Raw genomic sequence first — 19159 nt, forward strand, 5'->3', positions numbered from 1 at the left:
AAACTTTGAAATGTTGACTAGATCGAAGTCTCATTCATCAGGTAGAAATAGTTCCTCACTTTCCTCAGCTGTCTTCATTAACTCCTGAAGATCCTAGCAGCAGAATGGGAAAACTTCTCATCTCATCCAAAGTATTCATTTTACTGATGAGGAGTGAATCTTAGCCCCAGACTGGGGAGGTGACTTGCCCAAAGTCAGAAATTGGCAGCAGATCTCATAAAGTAAGGTCTCCTGGTGACCTGCTCAGTGACTGCTCCATCTCACCACCAACAGCCTTCTGGCTCTCTGGGTACCCATTTGACTTCTAGACATTTTTCACAAGCACTAGAATGAATCTTTGGGCACCTTTAAAGGTTGACACTTGCTTCTGAATGGTTTTATTAACCTCAAATGTGCACTAAATAAAAACACAGTTTGATTTTGATGCCATTCAACTAAAAGAAAAAAGCTGATTAGTGGAGACTAAGGAAGCCACTTATTTGGATTTGGGCTGATTTATAGGTATGGTTTCTTGCATATGAGGAATAGCTTAAAATTAAACAAGCAAACCTACATTAAAGATAGTAAGGTCATTCGCCAGGGGCTCTAGTTTGAATAAAAACATTTTGACTTAGCTCTCATATGAGGATGGCAATCAGCAGCAGCCTGATCTGAGACTGGCTCCATTAACCACACTTGATTCTATGGTACACGGTGCACGTTGCTAGGTGATTCAACAGAGGGAAACAGAGGACTGATTGATGGGCTTAGTAACTCTTAAGTGACTGCAATATATACATGCAGAGAATGAAAGTCTCTCTGTCACAGCTACTTTTTTGCTTCACAGAAAGTGGCCCAAAGTAAATTCAATGAAAACAAAACAAAACAAAACAAAACAAAACCGAAGCCCCTATATACTTTTTGTAAACACTGTCTTTATAGTAAGTTCTGCTGTTCATTTTACTGGATTTGGAGGGTCTCACGATTTCTAGTATAAAACACCATTTTCAAGAGTGTGTAACTTGTCTATGTAAATTCTCCCTGGCCCACATCCTGGAATGCAAATTCTGTTTCTGAGAATCACTTTGTTTTCAACAACATCAAAAAGAGAAGGGAGTAGGCGGGTGCTGGCGGTAGGTGGGGTGTGAGTTTGTTTTCACAATTATAGAAATTCCCTGTATTCCAAATCAGCTTATAAATTTATTGACTTAGGCCAACTGATATTTTTTCAGATTTCTGAAAAAATCAGATTTGGGCTGATTTATAGGTATGATTTCTTGCATATGAAGAATAGCTTAATGTTTTTTTTTTTAAAAAAAAATGTTTTGATAACTGTCACAAACAATTCTTCCAAATGAAACCAACTGAATTTTCTCAACTCCCTTGTATACTACCATCTCGATGTAGGAAAATTTTAACACCTTAAAAATGAAACCTGACAATGACAAATTAATACACATAATCATTAGAGTGCTGCGACTTAACCTCTGTACCTACTGTGGTCCATTTTTGATGACTGGTTATATTATGACATTATAACTTTCACCAAAAACTTTTTGATTACTCGCTTTAGAAAAGTGTCCTGAGCAGTGCACTATTCATCTTTCTAATAACGTGAAAGTGAAATAGAAGAAAAGAAAAAAAAAATACATGGGCCACTGGCAAATGTAGGATGCAGACTATTTGGGATGTTTTATGGAAACGAGCACGACTGCAAACACTTGGTACTTAGTTTGATTCATAAAACGATCGAGAAGCGTGGATGGTTTCTGGAAAGTGCCTTCTAAGCTGAAAGGTAATTAACTGAAACATGTAATATGCTTTTACAAGGTTCTTCTGGGGAACAAAGGTTTCCTTTGATAGTATAAGCATGCTTTGAATCTGCATCATAAGCCCAGAGGAGCTTTGAAGTCCATATAAATACTTGAGGGACAGACCTACTTAGTTGCGTAGGCTATTACAAGAGAAACAGGAAAAATCCATAGTTACTTGCTGCAGTTGGAAGGCCCTCTGGGTTTCTTTCTTCCCTATTTATTTTAATAATTTCTAGGTGCTGTCAAGTTATCAGAAAGCAGAGGGGGAAAAGTTGTAAAGTGAAACCTTCTTCCCTAATTAAAAAAGACTGAAAGACTGGCATTCTGAAACTTTTGAGACCTGTTTCTTTCCCTGTAGTGTCTAAAATATTGTGAAGTAACAGAGGTGGGACTTTTAATTTGAGTTTTAAAAGATGAAATGCTTTAATTATAACTTCTCAAGTCATTCATTTGCACAGCTGTTTGCACAATAACATTAACTATATGCTATCATTATGCAAAGTAATTTTGTCATAGTGACTATAATTATTCCAAGTTTCTTCTACAATTTTCTCTTCTTCCATCCCTACTCTACTTTCTCTCCTTGGTGTATCCCACATAAGCATTCAGGTTGTGGTGAGTTTTTGAAATTTTAGGACAATTTTCTAAACCGAGTGAATACTTTTTGAAATCTAAATCAATAACTAATCAATAAAGGTCAGGATGGAAATGTATCTATATCTCTAATATATATAATATATAAAATGTTTATATGGCTATATAGGATACTTATATATGTGGATATATATAAATGGAAAATTTAGATCTCTGTTAAAATGTAGTTTGAATTTGCTTATATTTTATGTTATATGTCAAAATGGCAATTTCATATGGTTCAGCCAAATACATGTGTATGTATGCATGATATACATGATTATACATGTATCATATATCTATGTATGTATCACACAACACTTATTTGTACATGTCGGTAAAAGTTAAGATCACGTGCTAGTTATCAGTAGTAGTATTTCATATCATAGTTCATGACATTTTTACATGACAAAGCAACAGAGAATATCATTTTAGTTCCTCACTGCAAATCTCCTATTTGAATTTCATACTCTTTGTTTTCCTTGCTGATATTATACACGAGCAGAATGAAGATCTCCTTAAGTCCCCTTATATAGATAACTGCTATAGAGACACTACAGAGAGTTCAGTCTTCTTTCTAAAGAACATGGTCTGGTACTGGCCATCGATCCCACTTAGCAGTGACACTGCTGCAGACTACTTACTGAACACCTTGACTATTGTAGGTGCTTCAAACACGTTGTCCTCAGTTACTAGCATGCACACAAATCTCTTTTCATCACTGATCCTTGCATTACTTATAGACAAAGTGTAGTTTTCTGAGAGGCTCAATCTGTCTTTGTATTCTGGTACATCGTCGTACTGCACACTTTTCTTTGTAGAGGACCTGAAGGCAATAAATACAGGGGAGCCATCGGGCTTTTCCTAAAAATTAAAATAATAATACATTTTAAACACAAGCATATTCAGATGTTTCAGGATTACATTCAAAATAACAACATTTCCTTGGCCATATTCTACCAATATCTATATTTTTTGTCTACGAAGAATAATTTTGTATACAATTCTCACGTAAATATTTGATTACAGAAAATTCTTCATAACAGAGAGCTGTAAGATCTTTTACAGGTATCAATTTATATGAGTAAAAATGAAAGGGTACAGCTCTAGGAATCTGAGATTTTTTTTTTCACTGAGAGGATAGAACTAGTAACTGTTTTGAAACTTACATGGGCTGTATATGTTTAATATAAAATAAAACATAGATAAATGCAAACAAAGGTACAAAATGATGTTCAGATAACCATCACGGCAGGCATACACTTGAGCTGCAAATACTAGTTGGGATATTTTGGGCAATTATCTTTGGAATCTTCTTTACTTTAATCCACATATTTTAAATGTCCACACCTCTAACCAAAACTGTTGTAGCTGACCTTTATACATAGAATAGTTTAACCAATCTTGATGGAGAAATAGTATTTACCCTTGTAAAATAATTATGTCCATTAAGGAATGAATCAGATTAACTAACACAACCCATAGCTTTGCTGAATCTTAACAATGAGCTCAAAAGGCTTTCATACAAAACTTAATCACCAAAATAAGATCTACTCGGCACACACAACAAGGCATATAATGCATTTCTTCCTCTGGTCACGCAAAAATTCTCTCATCTAATAAGCAATTTAATCAAAAATCAGGGGCAATCCCTCCTTTATGTACCACACAAGACCTTTGAGAAAATTAAATGTGATATATGTTATAGTCCATGAGAAATTTTAAGATTCCAAGGAGGATTAAGTCTTAAGAATTAATAATATCAATTACTAAGTTAATATTGGAGTCCAAAAGTTTTATTTGCTTAAATATCTGAATACGTCGATAACATTCTTCTTAACTCTTTTAGATTTATCACAGGTTTACAATGCAAATCCTCACCTTAAGTCATTCCTTCATTATGCAAAGTATATTAGACCACTACCTTATTCATTCCCTTAGGCAATAAACAACAGTTACTAATTTTTGAGCACTTAACTATATGGCAGATGTTTTCTTTGGGCTTTCTATGCAGTAATTAGTTTAATATTCATAACAGCCTTATAAGTTAAACTTAAATATTAGCCTCATCTACAGACTTGACGATGGAGGCTGAGTTTGGTTAAATAACTTCCCAAGGTCTTGGCTGGGAAATCTTAGCAGAGCAAAAATTTGAACTTAGAGCTTGGTCTTATTATGGTTACACTGCACCACTCTTGATAGCCTTCAATCCCTCTTCTGCACCAGGCACTATGACAGATAATGGTGAGGAGGTTTCAGGAGTAGGGCTGGGAGGAGTGGACAGGGAGCTATGATCTCCATTCATAGGGAATTTACAATATGATCCAGGAGAAATCAGGTCATTTCTTCTCTGTTTACTTCGGCTAATTTTTCCAAAACTTTCTTTTGTCTTTTAGGTGGCTACATTAAATTAGAGCATATATGCTATTTCTGCAAATCAAGATTGACTTTAGAGCATATAGTGCCTCAAATGTATCTCAGTGTATTGCTGAAGTCTTTTGCTTAACTAAGAATGTGAAAATTGCCATGATTGTTTGATTTCCAGTGCCACTGTGCCAGTTCAGTTTAGGTGAACCCCACTCCCTGAGTGAATGCTACTCCCTGCGTTATAGTTAGAATTTTCTATGATCATAAAAGTTTGCCATCACCTGACTCCATTTATTTTGGCAGCAAATTTGATTGAGTAAGTGCATTATGTGGTAGTCTCCTGGGCACTTGGAATTTTGAGGGCACTAGTAGACTCTGTCCTCAGAGGCCTTAACGTCAAATTTCCACATTTATAGGAAACCGGAAATAGTTCAAAGTTACCTCGAGTGAGCTGGATACTAAATAGAAGGAGGCTACAGAGAAATGCTGTGCTGCCTTAGCACTTTCCTTTCCTTTCCTTTCCTTTCATTTCCCACTCACATGAGCATAGTATGGTTAGGATTCTGCAGCATCACAGACATGAGTTCACTTTGTTGAATGATTACTACACGGCAAGTACTAGGTAAGTATTTTGATATCAATTTCTTCAGGTAATCTTACAACAACACTACGGGGAAGATATTTTTATCTCATTTTATGGATGAAAAAATAGGGATTAATTCATCTGCCCAGAATCTCACAGTGAGTACATTGTGGAACCTGCTGATTTCAGAACCTATATTTTAAAAGGCTGTGTTAAACCACCCCTTGAGTGCAAGCTTAAGCACATTTCTTAGAGTGTGTTCTGCAGAATGTTTGTTCTTGGAGATATCTGAGGAAAAAAGTTCTGTGGTCAAACCTAAGAAAATGAATCAAACTATGGCCCTCAGACAATTCTTAATGCATTTTATGTATGAAAGGCTCTGAGAAGTGGTGCAACAAACTTTTTGTAAAGTATTTGACCATCAAATTCTTTTCCTTTGCAAATACCTTTTAACATTTCAAGGAGCTAGGGAAATTTTGCTATTGTGTCCAGGGACACAATCTACTTGAAGCTTGCAGATTGTCGTGAGTCTCCTGTGGTCCAGCACTGGGACATTGTACCACACAAACATTTTGCATTAATATTCATTAATTAAATCGAGATATTTTATTAGTCAAAGTTACATAGTCATTCCACATCTCCCTACCAGGATCTCTACCCTCCATTTCCAGACTCATTTGTGCCTTCATACCTGAGAAAATTTGATTTTGCTATCTGAAAGAAATATGGGAAAAAATCAACATTGTTAAATACAAAAAGGACCTTTTATAAAATGTGTTATATATAAAAATGTGTTATATATCAACACATTTTTAAGGCTAAATGTCAGAATCAAGCTTGTAATACTGATGATTAATTCTGAAATACTGTCTAAGGGCTCTATCTACTGATCTATCTTATCTCTGCAATAACCACGTCAAATAGAACATGAGCAAACGAAGAAAGGTTGCCATCCTCCACTGAGTTCAGTCCTATAATCCACTGATTTCATTCTGGAACTCTGCCTTTTTCTTTGCCTCTAACATGTAAGGTGGAATCTTTCAGACTAATACATTCTAAGAACTATGGGTTTATTTGCTTTATTTTAAAATATCATTTGTTATGTAAGACAGGAATTATTTTTTGCCATATTCCACACATTAATTTTACCTTCCTACATTGGTACTCACAGTTCAATATTGCATTCAGGTTAATTTGAAATTCACGGTTACTCATAGAAAGAATTTTACTTAAAAGAACAAGGGCAATTAACCAAGTCCCAGGTAGGTCACACTTACATATTTCCATTTGCCAAACATGAGATTCTGAGGTACATCAAGTCGGCAAGGCATGATAATGGTATCTCCATATGCTGAATTTACAGTGTACCATCCAAGACCTTTGGGGGGGGGGGAGAAAAGAAGAGAGAAAGAGAGAGAGAACAAAATTTTAAATGTTTTCTTGAAATGACAAATAACTTCAAGATGCATGTCGATGAAGGTTGTCATCTGCTATAGTTTTATTTTAAATGGTATACAAAAGGTATGAGACTGGAATATATTTTCCATTTAAAAATTGCCACCTTTCGGCCGGGCGCGGTGGCTCAAGTCTGTAATCTCAGCACTTTGGGAGGCCGAGACGGGCGGATCACGAGGTCAGGAGATCGAGACCATCCTGGCTAACACGGTGAAACGCTGTCTCTACTAAAAAATACAAAAAACTAGCCGGTGGAGGTGGCGGGCGCCTGTAGTCCCAGCTACTCGGGAGGCTGAGGCAGGAGAATGGCGTGAACCCCGGAGGCGGAGCTTGTAGTGAGCTGAGATCCGGCCACTGCACTCCAGCCTGGGCCACAGAGCGAGACTCCATCTCAAAAAAAAAAAAAAATTACCACCTTTCTATTTAGCTATTGAATCTTTGAATCCTTGAATATTACACAATCAAAATTTGTAGATCTCCAATTTTACCAGAGAACAGATAAGTGGTACATTCCAAAGGAACATAGTGGAATCTGCAGATGAATTATCTTCTTCACTGTATTTCATAGAAATAATTTCCACCATATTTTATAGAAATGTGGGACTATACAAAGACTAACACGATTACAATTCTCAAAACTAGCTTTAACTATATTTGTGTTTTTCATTTGAAGATATTATCAAATTTTTCTTCTGTAAAATTCAAAAAACTATTAAAATCTGAGAATTAATACACATAAGACCACAACTGAATTTTATTTATAAGGGGAAAATGGATTATTCTGTAGTAGTATAAATTAAAATACTAATTTTAATTTTGTACAAAATATTAGCATAGTAAGAATTTATAGTGTGAACATTCTTCATAAAGTGCTATTTACAAAGTGATTATGTAAATTTTTGGAAGACAATATAATTTAAACCACAATTTTGTACATACAGAAAACTTCTTCATCTGATTTAATTCTATATTAAGAAAAATATAAATAATAAGTAATTAAAATGTGGAAAGAAGCAATTTTTGCATATGAATGAAAAGTACTATTCAAATCTGGATATATTTATGAGGGTTAAAAAACTCAGGCATTTAAATTGGCAATAGTATTTGGGAAACATTTCAATTTTTTTAACCTTATTTTACTTACAACAATCTTTAAAATTTAGAACTTTCACAGCTGAATGTCTATTAAGGTGTATCATAATTGAGTATAGAGTGTGAAGGGGCTATTTTAAACAGTAGAGAAAAAAAAAAACAAACGATATTTTGTCCACCAGGTGGTGCTAAAATGCAAAGCGACAGCAATCTGCAACACATAAATAAAACCATCTTCTGACTTTCTGAAGAAACAGGACTGGGAGGATACCATCTTTCGATTGCTATCTATCAATCACCACGTATACCAAAATTTCATTTAAGGTGAAGAATTTTGCACCAGTGGACAAAAACATAACAAAGAACACAGACTTCATGTAAAGATGCAACATAACAACTGGTTTTCAGCATTCTTAACATTGTTAAGACACAGAATACAAAATACCCAAAGCGAGAAAGCATTTTCACTTACTATTTGAAACATGAGGTTTACTTCAAATTGCTTATCATATGTTCAGTCTCATAGTAAAACTTTATCTCAATTTAAAAATTGTTTTGTGTTCTCCATACTGCAATTATAATCCCTTTTAACATCAAACCAAGCATAAGACTGTAAATGAATAATTTTTTTATTCAACTTTGTTAAAATAAAAATAATGGAGGTTTAGACATGTAGCTGCAGACATGCAGACTAATAACATTCAGGAAATTGCTTTATTGCACATTACATTACTTGTTCTCTGTGATATTTGGCTCTTAGATGTGGAATTTCTGCTGTGTGTATTAAGACTTGTTCATACACTTCACAGGTAGAGGTCTGCAAAGCCAGAGAAACCATTTTGTAATTTCATATTTTGTTTCTTCATCAGCTTATAACAAGTCATTTGAATATGTAATAATTTTGAGAGGATCTATCCCTATACCTTAATTTGTGTCAAGGCATGCACCTGTAATTGTCTCCTATTATTGGAAATCATGCCTTCCTTTGGCAACTAACAGTGCTTTCATGATTGGCCAAGGAGTGAAAACAGTTTACAGAGCTTAGGTACCAATGAAGTGAATCCTTTGCCAGGTAAAGGGAAATGAGAAAATTCTTTTTCCAAGAATTTAATGCTTTGCCCTTTCTCACAGACCATTTTTCTTTTCTCTTCCCTACAGAACTTTAATGTGCTACATATACATCATATTTTATAATGAGTCTTAAAGCTGTATGAATTTCAAGTACATAGTGTATTGGTATGATGAAAGCACAATCAGAACAGGAAAGAGATTGTGTATTTTTAAGCTTTGTATCTCCAAAAACAATGCCTAGCATCTGATGGACACCTACTAAAATGACTCTGGAGTTCTTTCCATTTTGGTTATCAAATTAACATGTTGGAAAATCAGAGAGCAGTTGACAACATCGGAATTTTGAGAATTCTCATTTCTGCCACATACTCTAAAGCCCTTCATATCCTATCTTGGATGTGTAGAGAACTTGGATATTGATTTTGGGTGGCAATCTCTGTCTTGAGAAACAAACAGCAAACACATTTTATGGGAATTCATGAATAGAATGACAAGAGAGAATATTCTCCCTTCCCTTTAAAGAGAAATTAAAAGTTATCTGTGCTCCCTCATTTGCAAATGATACCATGAAATGTCTCTTTCCTCACTTGTGATGACCATAAAGTAAATATTTCAAGTATCAGAAATTCATGAATGGCATCTTTTAATGACAGCTTCAAATACAAATACAAATCCTCAGACAGGAAAGAACTCTGAAGAGCAGAACAAATACAAAGAAATAAGGTACCACACTGGACAGAGGGCAGTAAGTAAAAACCCAACAATTATAGACATAAGTACCTTCCTTTCACGGGCCTAGGGCAGAATGAGCGGCAGTAAGTTGGGCTGCATGTTAGGAGCCATAATGGTGCTTATTTTAGAATAAGTTTTCAAGTCTGCTATAATAATCAACTTCTCTCTTCTTGTAAGAGTATACTAACTCCCAAGTTCATCTGATAGAAGCACTGAAGGCGTGCATCTGTGGGAGAGCTAAGATCTTGTGCCCCCTAGAGATAAAGTCGCTACAAAGACCATTGTGATTTGGTGATAAATTATGTCCTAATTTTTAGCAATGTCTTAATCTTTGAGACGAAGTGTCAGCGAGACCCAAAGTACCTGTCAACTCAAATGATTCTGTTTACACTTTTCATAGAAGAAAGAGCTTTTTATCTTTGAATTGCCAAGTCTAAAAATTGAGTTTAGCTTACTAGAATTCCCTTGCAATTTTCACCCTGTAATATTTATTAGTTAAATTATTCATGGTTTTGTAGCCTAGAGATTATCGGGCACTACTGGAAATATAGAATGCCTGTGACGTCCTTCTTCAAAGAGGCTAAATGTCAAGTGTAAACCAATGTGTGAGAGCATAAGTGTGTTCAGTATGTGTTATAGCTATGTATACAAGCACAGGTCAAAAGAAACTTTAAATTGGACTAGAACTTTCTGTATTAAATGTGTTCTATAAATTTAAGACATTTTTATGACTTACTATTACTGTAGCTATTAAAATGTCAACATACAATAAGACATAAAATGTGTCATACTTGAGAAGCAGTGTGTAATTATTTAAGCATTTTTAAATAGAAGGTTATTAACCAAAGGTAAAGAACAATAGAATTAGAAAGGTTACATAGAAGTACTAATGGAAATTCAATGCGGTGAGAACAGGAAAAGAAAAATCTCTTAATGAAGTAATTCTGATATATAGAATCTCAGGCACGTGACCATAACATATAAGCTAGTTACAGTAATATGTTTTGTATAGAAAATTATTTAAAAGAGGCATTGAAAGCAGACTCTGGTAATGTTTTGAAGTTAGCTAAACATTTTATTTCTAATTGAAATAATAAAAATGTAATTTTGGCCATTTTGGTGACAAATGCTTTTTTCCATAAAACTAATTGCCAGATTCAGAGGAATCATTCTCTTTGCATTCCTGACAGATAGACATTTGAATTGGGGTCGATTAAAATTCAGAATCTGCTACCACATTTCAAGCAGAAGAACATCAAATAATATAGAAAATGGAATGATAATTAGACAGTCTATTTTCACATGCTGTAATTTAGCATGGTTAATTATTATTTATTGCACCAATACATTAATAGCATCATCATCCTTAAAAGAAAATTTGAGCTCTAGCTCTGCTAAGTGTCATAAAGGGGTTAACTGCAATTACAATGGACTCAGAACTTATAAGAACTAAATGCCAGTTTCACAAAAATTTTACAGAGACTTATTTGAACAAATGAACTATCACTGAGGAAGTAGACAGAAATAAGAAGTTTATCCTTAGAAATTACTTTCATTTTTTTTTTACTAATTTTGACAGATAGACATGCTAATGCTTCTATTTGTTTCACTAATGAATTAGGATATGTACAACTCTAAAGGAAATGTAAATATTTTGTCACACTAGTTTATAGCGGTGTTTCTCAACCTGGTCACTAGACCAAATAAGTCTTTACTGTGAGAGTGCTGTGCTGTATATATTACAGGATGTTTAGTAGTAGCCTTGCCTCTACCCATTAGATAACAGCACCACTCTTCCCCTAGTTATGACAGCCAAAAAGTCTCCAGGCATGACAAATATCCAATGGGAGGCAAAATTGCCCACCAAACCTTATGCAGTTGAGAATCACTGGTTTAAACCTTCAGCCACTGGTTTCTCACATGTGATTAAACTGGGTTTCCAATAAAGGAACTTTCAGAAAAAGAGAATCTTAGCGTAGTACTAAATAATCACTGAATACACGTGAAGGGATAGAGGCAGAAATGGTACATGATAGTATCTGGTTATTATCAAATTTGTTTGCCTCACAGAAACACACTAAGCCACAATGAGGGATTAATTCCTGACTTCAGGAAGTGGATTCCCAATCTCTTTACAAAAACGACAAAGATATTTTGTGTTAGCAAGTTTATTTCCTGTATCACAATCAAGTATAAATTATACATACTGTATATATATGTATACTGTACTTTCTAAACCATGCATTTCACATATATTGTATTTAATCCGATAAAATATCATAGTTCTACTGATAGAGTGAAAAAGATATTTTTTCAAACCTGAGATTTTTATGATTCAGTCACACAGAGTTATCTCTTCTCTCAACTTCTCCCATATTTTATTGTATAAATAAGAGTTTAAGATTATCATCAAGGTCACAAGATATATAAAGTAAGTGTATCTGTGTGTGCATTTGTGCATGTGCGTGTGTGAGATACAAGGGGCTATAACTGCCAAGTAATTTGGAAGGGATGCTGAGTGAGAAAAGTTACCTGATGAAATCTAATTTCATTTTGTGAAACAGAAAGAAGGGCTTTTTCTCCTTTCTTTTTCTTTGTTAACTTTCCTTCAACAAATGGGGGTAGTTGGAGGCCATTTTGGGTCTGCTGCATCTGAAGTAGGAATATGTTTGTTCAAAATTCATTTTCTGCATTGCCTTTCTCAAGTGTTATACATTATAATGTAGACATAATTGAGTAAGGCCTACAAATAAGACAAATAGAATTATTCCTTCCTCTTCCCCCCACCACTTGGGCCACTGTGGAATAATCTTCAGGGCGAAAATGCCCATGTTACTAAATTATAAACTACTAGTAGTACCCAGAATTATGTTTTAAGATAGGTACTCTATTTTACTTCCAAGTTTGATACAATATAATGCTCTAAATATTTACCTTTTTATTAAACTATAAGCCAATGTAATAATCCATAGGTCATAGAAAGAATTACACAAACAATAACATTTTAAAAATTCATTATCGATATTTACATTGCTGTGCAGAAAATTTCCTTCTTAATTTACCTTAGTCTGATAGTTTGTTATTCTTCAAGTACGAAGTGATCTATGAGGCTGGATGAGTCACAGTTTCTCCCAATTAGTTTAGGCTTTACCCCATCTCTACCTAATTTTTATGGCTCCTTGGTCCCATCCACTCTGTTCAGATTCCTATGTTTCCTTTAAGGCCTATCTCAAAAATCATCCAATCATTCAATCATGCATCAAATATTTACTGGACACCTGCTACAGGGTAAGTTTTAGGTGTGCTTTGCGAAGAAAATGTATAAGTAAAACACCGAGGCCTTTTCCTTAAGAAACAAGATGAAATTAGTGTGATGTTTTTGGTTGGTAAACTAAATGCTGTGGGACTGTATAGAAAGGAATCCCAGCAATGAGATTGAGGATATTGGTAAAAGCTTCTTGGAGGAAATTTCATACGACCCCATTACTGAATTGAGGTTTCTATAGATGGGAAGACAGGAACTACCTCAATAGCACAGTGCGTGAGAGGCACTGAGTGACGCTTGGTTTTCTCTCTTAGGGCGAACTCAATTTTTATTATAACAATTCCTACAGAGTAGATCTTTGATCTTCATAAGGAACATGCCCTAAGACTGGCAGTTTTCCCAAATTCATAAGTGCACATAAAATTTCTCTAATAAAATGCAATAAAATGTTAGATCTCTATTTTCTCTCTACTTTCATCATCAACACTAGCATTTGAATTCCTTTTGGGGCCATTTTAAAATTATAAGCAAAAAACTTATTTAGAAATGATCAAAAAGCAACAGAATTGATTGAAGTTGTGAACCTTATTTTCATTTTTTGAGTTGCCTCATGAATTTTAAATCAGAATATGTGCAGATTCTACTGCACTCATCAGCATTTCTTAACTCGAGATCCAGGAATGAACTTTAAGGCATCTACTATACTATTCTTTGAAATTTTAGGGAATACAGCTATAGGGTAGTGAGAGGGGAGCACTGTGGTGATTTGAGATTAATGTTCCCCCAAAATTGTCCCCTCTTACAATTGTCCTCCCAAAAGCTATTTTTGCTTTAAAAAACATTTTAATGGAATATAATATAGATGGAAAAAAGTACACAGATCTAGACTTACATTTGAAATGCCACTAAAAGCACTGGGCTTTAGGGTTTCCTTGGCAATGATCCTCGCATTCTTTGTTCTGAGCAGGAGACTGAGATTCCACATACTTGACCACAATGAAACCCCTGTGTTACCAAGTCATCATTCCTAAATGATGAGTATTTTTGGCTAGGCTATGGGGTCTATGCCAACATGCTAAGGCACAGTCCCTTAAGTGCTGACGAACTTAAATAAAAACATTTAAAACTACTTCATGCTCTGAGTGCGTGGGAAGGGGGTGCTTTGTGGAGGATGGGCAGAAAGATTGCAATGAACCAAAAAATCTAGATTTTCTACGTAGAAAGAACAATTGTCTCTATTTTGTTTTAAAGTAGATTTTCATAGTAAAGAGGACTAAACAGGAGAAATGTTTAAGCATGTTTTTCTTTATACTACATATTTTGCTCAAAAACATGTATGTAATTAATAATTTATGTTAATTGAAGCTCCTAAAGTTGACTATTTCCTACTATCATACTTCTAATCAGGATTTGAGGCTAACTCTTTAAGGTGCTCATATAAGGAGAGTCTTTCACTCAGATAATTAGTCAATACAATAAAAATAGCCAGCAAAGTATGATTTTCCTTCTGCTCCCCTCTCCCCTTATTCATTTTCTCAATTTAGTTCTTGCTAAGGAACTAAATTTTCTTCAGTTTAGTCTGGATTCTGATCCTGTTGATTTCATTTGGGAACTAGCTTAACTGGAGATGTAGAAACTTATATTTGAAATACTAGTTATATTAATTCAGGTTAACTAATGCAAAGGAAAGATGAATACACTTAGATTCTATTGCTCTGTACATTTTTTTGAGCCTGAAAGTCTAACTGTTTCAGAGTATCAGTTCTACTGAAATGGAGAAACATTACACTTTCCTGTGCATTTTACCACATAAGTTGTATTGAAATTGTGAATACAATTCAATGATTTTAGCAAGAAGAAGAGTGTACTGCATGCGTAAAAACATTATCAACAGAAAGGCAGGCATAATGCTTTCCAAAGGATCTTAATTAAATCATCTGAAGTAATGGAAAGTTTGGGAGTTTAGAATGAAGTCTGTCTTCAGAAAGAACTCACAGTTATTGTGACATTATTAAATTTGTTTTCTGCAAATAGTTTAATGTCATGACAACAAAAAGATCTCTTGATTTGAGAAAATCAAAGCTGTCTTTGATAACACTCCCAAACTCCAAAACAAAAAATTTCTAATTGCTGTAATATTCCTCAAAATGTTTTAGAAAAAATACATCACAAAGACTTTTAGCCAATAAGATCATCGTTTTCACAGAAAGCATCTATTAATAATAACTTACATGAACTGTATCGCTTTAGCTTTTAAAGTAATAGTCAATAGTATTAGAATTACTGACTTAGAAAATGTGTTATAATTGAGGTAGTGAATTACCAGGGATAAAAAAGTGAATTGCTAGGGCTACTAAATGAGCAGAGTAGTAGATTTCTGCTTCTGAATTGGTTGAGTGATCTTGTCCAGTATTCTAGTTTCTGGTATATTCCACATTAAGTATCTAACCTCATACTGAAAAATGTTGATATCAGTTGAAATACTTTTTGCTCTTTTCTTCACATGAATCACAATTAGCATTGCCTATGTCTCCTGAGGATATAGATTTGTACAATCAAACATGGTAAGTAATAAAGGTTAAAAAGCTATTTAATAGGTTTTTCCACATATTTGGTGCAGCTTGCTGGCTGATTTCCGAGACTTAGATTTGTGTAAATTCCATGCTTTTAATTGACAGCTCCCTGGAGGGGTTGCAATATAAGTTAAGGTCATAGGAAGAAAATTATGGCTTTCTATGGCATTTTGTCCTTTCTTTAAGAACTGAAGTCAGCTTACTATAAGATCTAGTTTTCTAGCTTTGAGGAGAAAGGAGAGATGGAATGTTTGTCCAAGATACATTTTTGAAAGAGACTAAAAGCACAGGAAAGGGGAAATTAAAAATAAAACAAATAGTCGCATACAGTTGGGCAATCAGCATAATCTGATATCTGAAGATAAAATCATCTTTCTGCCTGAAGAGATGGTGTGTCACCTCAAGGACTGAGTGAGAATGGAGAGTCACGCCCATTGTAGCTTGCCCACAATGGTAGCCCAGTGGGGTAACTCTGGAATGCATGAACTTAGAGAGTCATACTGACATCTATTAATATTTTAACAATAACTTTTCATGTGTTCCATTTTTCCTGACAGTCATTCTTCTTAATTGAAGAGTGGGAGGAAAGATGGGAAAAAGAACAAGATAATTTAGGAAGGCAGCGAGTAGAGATGAGAAATATAGGAAGCTGTATTGAAAGGTAGTTTTATCATTTCTAAGGGTATGAAATCTGCATCTGAAGGTGCCTCCAGTTTTGAAATTTTCCAGTACTTCTAAAGATTTTAACTCTTTGAAAACTTCATTTTATATCCCAGAGGCCATGTAATTTTTTAATGTCTCATATTTATTCCGCAATTTAGGAAATAGTTAAATGAACATCCCAGAAGAATTTTTGGAAGACTAGCTATCATGAACAAGGTGGCAAAACATAAACAAAAGCACTGGATAAGGAAAACAAGTTCTTACAGCAGGCCAATGGCACCTATAGACTGATTGCACAGGAACCTGAACATGTGGACAGTGTTACTAAACCCTGACATGAACCCCTCTTCTGAGAATGTGCCTACATTCAGTTGCCTTCCCACACTTGGTAATATTTGCATCCCATCTTACCTGTCTCTGCTTCTCCTCTTCACATCCTTAGTTAAACATTATTAAATAAGTAGTTCATCTATTTTGTTTATTATTTAAGAGAAAAAAGTCTCTGTGAAGTCGAGTGGACACGAAAATGTTCCTCATAGATCCTCAACTGCTGGAAACATAACTTACCCAACTGCTGCATTCTGTCTATTACCAGATTTGTGCTAAGGTTACAATTTTACCAGCTGTTCCCAGCTAGTAACTGAATGCAACAAGTATATTAAGACAGGCAAGTTTCTTGGATACCAGAGACTCCTCTGAGGGCTGACTATAGATCACGGATACCCTGATTCCCTGATGAACCTTCCTCAGACTGCATGACAGTCTAGAACGCTTCCACCCAACCTTCCTGTCCTCTCTCTTTCACTTGGGACCATCTTTACTCTGCGGTATGCTTATTCTCCACCCCTCACCCCACCTCACCATCTTCCTCCTCATTTTTTCTCACATAAGTGTTTTTCCTAATACATTCTTTGTATGTTAAATCCATTTTGACATCTGCTTTTCAGAGTTTCCTAACATCTGGGGGAAATTAGGCAGATCATAACCATATAGACCCACTGACATTAGTAGACTATGAAATTCCAGAAAGTAAAAGATTTCAGTATGGATGTGGTGAAAAAAATCTCACCTTAATTTAGTAAGGGGTTAGTTAAAATAAAAATAAAAAATATACAAAAAATGAGCTTAACATTGATTAAAGACTTAAATATAAGACAAACCATAAAACTCTTTGAAGAATGCATAGGGGAAAGGCTCTTTGACATTAGACTTGGCAATAATTTTTTTGGACAAGAGACCAAAAGCACAGGCAACAAGATTAAAATATGCAGATAGGAGTATATTAGACTAAAAAGCTTCTACACAGCAGAGTAAACAGCCAGCAAAATAAAAAATCAGCATGCGAATAGGGAGAACATATTTGCAAACCATATACCTGATAAAGGGTTAATATCCAAAGTATGTAAGGAATTCATACAACTTAGTAGCAAACAAAACAAAACCCACAGAGAAGCAGATAAAAAAACAGGCACATGACCTAAATAGACATTTTTCCAAAGAAGACATATGAGTAGCCAATAGGTATATGAAAAGGTGCTCAACATCACTCATCGTTGGGGAAATGTAAATCAAAATCACAATGATATATCATCTCATGCCTGTTAAGATGGCTCTTATTGAAAAAACAAGAGATACCAAGTATTGGTGAGCGTGTGGAGAAAAGGAAATCCTTGTACACTCTTGGTGGCAATGTAAATTGATACAGCAATTAGGAAAAACAGTGTGAAGATTCCTCAAAACGTTAAAATAGAACTACCATATATTCCAGCAATCCCACTCTGGGTATATGCCTAAAAGAAAGGAATCAACACTGAAAGAGATGCCTGTACTCCCCTGTTCGCTGCAGCATTATTCACAATAGCCAAGATATGAACACATCCAAAGTGCCCATTTATGGATGAATGGATAAAGAAATTGTCTATATAGATATAAACACAATAAAATATTGCTCAGCCTCTACAAAGGAGACCCTGCTATTTGTGACAAAAAGGGAACCTGGAGAACATTATGCTAATTGAAATAAGCCAAAGAAAGACAAATGCTACATAATCATACTGACATGTGGAATGTAGAAAAGGAAAATACACAAAAACAGAGAGTGGATGGTGATTACCAGGGGTGGGAAGATGAGGCAAATGGGGAGATGGTGGTCAAAGCCTGCAAAGTTACAATTGTATAAGACACACAAGTCTAGAAATGTAAAGTACAGCATGATGACTGTGGTTAATAATACTGTATTGTATACTAAACATTTTCTAAGACAGTGGATTTCAGGTACTCTCATCACACACAAAAAATGATAACTAGTGAGGAGAGGGATATGCTGATTTGCTTAATTGTAGCCATCATTTCACAAGGCATATGCATATCAAAAGCTCATGTTGTATAGGTTACATTTATACAATAAAAGATTAAATAGACCTAGAAATACATTAAAGCAATTGGTAATAATACTGAATGTTTTTATGATGTTTTATAGTTTGCAACATTCTTTTATATACATTGTACATTTTTGCATTTAGGCTTCACAAAAGTCCTATATGATAAGCAAAGAAATCTGTATGGTGAACATATATTATTATCCTTCATTTCACTAATAAGAAACTGTTCTGCCTGCAAAGTCAAGAGAATAAGCCGATATCACAAAGCCAGTACTTGATGGAGCTAGAGCTCAAAATGAATTCTCAGCTCAAGTCCAATTCTCATCGCTATTGGATATACAAAAAATTATTCCATTTCCTTATTTCATTTTATATTGTGGATAATTCAAGAATATTGTTTGGAAAGTATTAAAATGTTTTCCATATTTAGACAAATATTTAAAAAAATAGGTTAGAAGGACTAGAAAGAAAATGAACTAACATTTTTTTTTTTTTTTTTTATTATACTTTAAGTTCTAGGGTACATGTGCATAACGTGCAGGTTTGTTACA

The 19159-nt window shown here is 34.6% G+C and overlaps 1 protein-coding gene across 3 annotated transcripts in view; it reads right to left on the reverse strand.

The window, feature by feature from the left end:
- The window catches only part of ALCAM (activated leukocyte cell adhesion molecule), a 215790-nt gene that overhangs the window by 50866 nt on the left and 145765 nt on the right, over positions 1–19159 (reverse strand). For all 3 annotated transcript variants that reach the window (XM_011952958.1, XM_011952957.1, XM_011952956.1), the window contains exons 2-3: positions 6654–6754; positions 3071–3290 (exon numbers count right to left, since the gene is read on the reverse strand). In XM_011952958.1, coding sequence (XP_011808348.1) covers positions 3071–3290; positions 6654–6754 — 321 coding nt within the window. The remainder of the gene's footprint in view (positions 1–3070; positions 3291–6653; positions 6755–19159) is intronic.

Source organism: Colobus angolensis, unplaced genomic scaffold, assembly GCF_000951035.1.
Source record: "Colobus angolensis palliatus isolate OR3802 unplaced genomic scaffold, Cang.pa_1.0 Scaffold353, whole genome shotgun sequence".
Lineage (NCBI taxonomy): Eukaryota > Metazoa > Chordata > Mammalia > Primates > Cercopithecidae > Colobus > Colobus angolensis.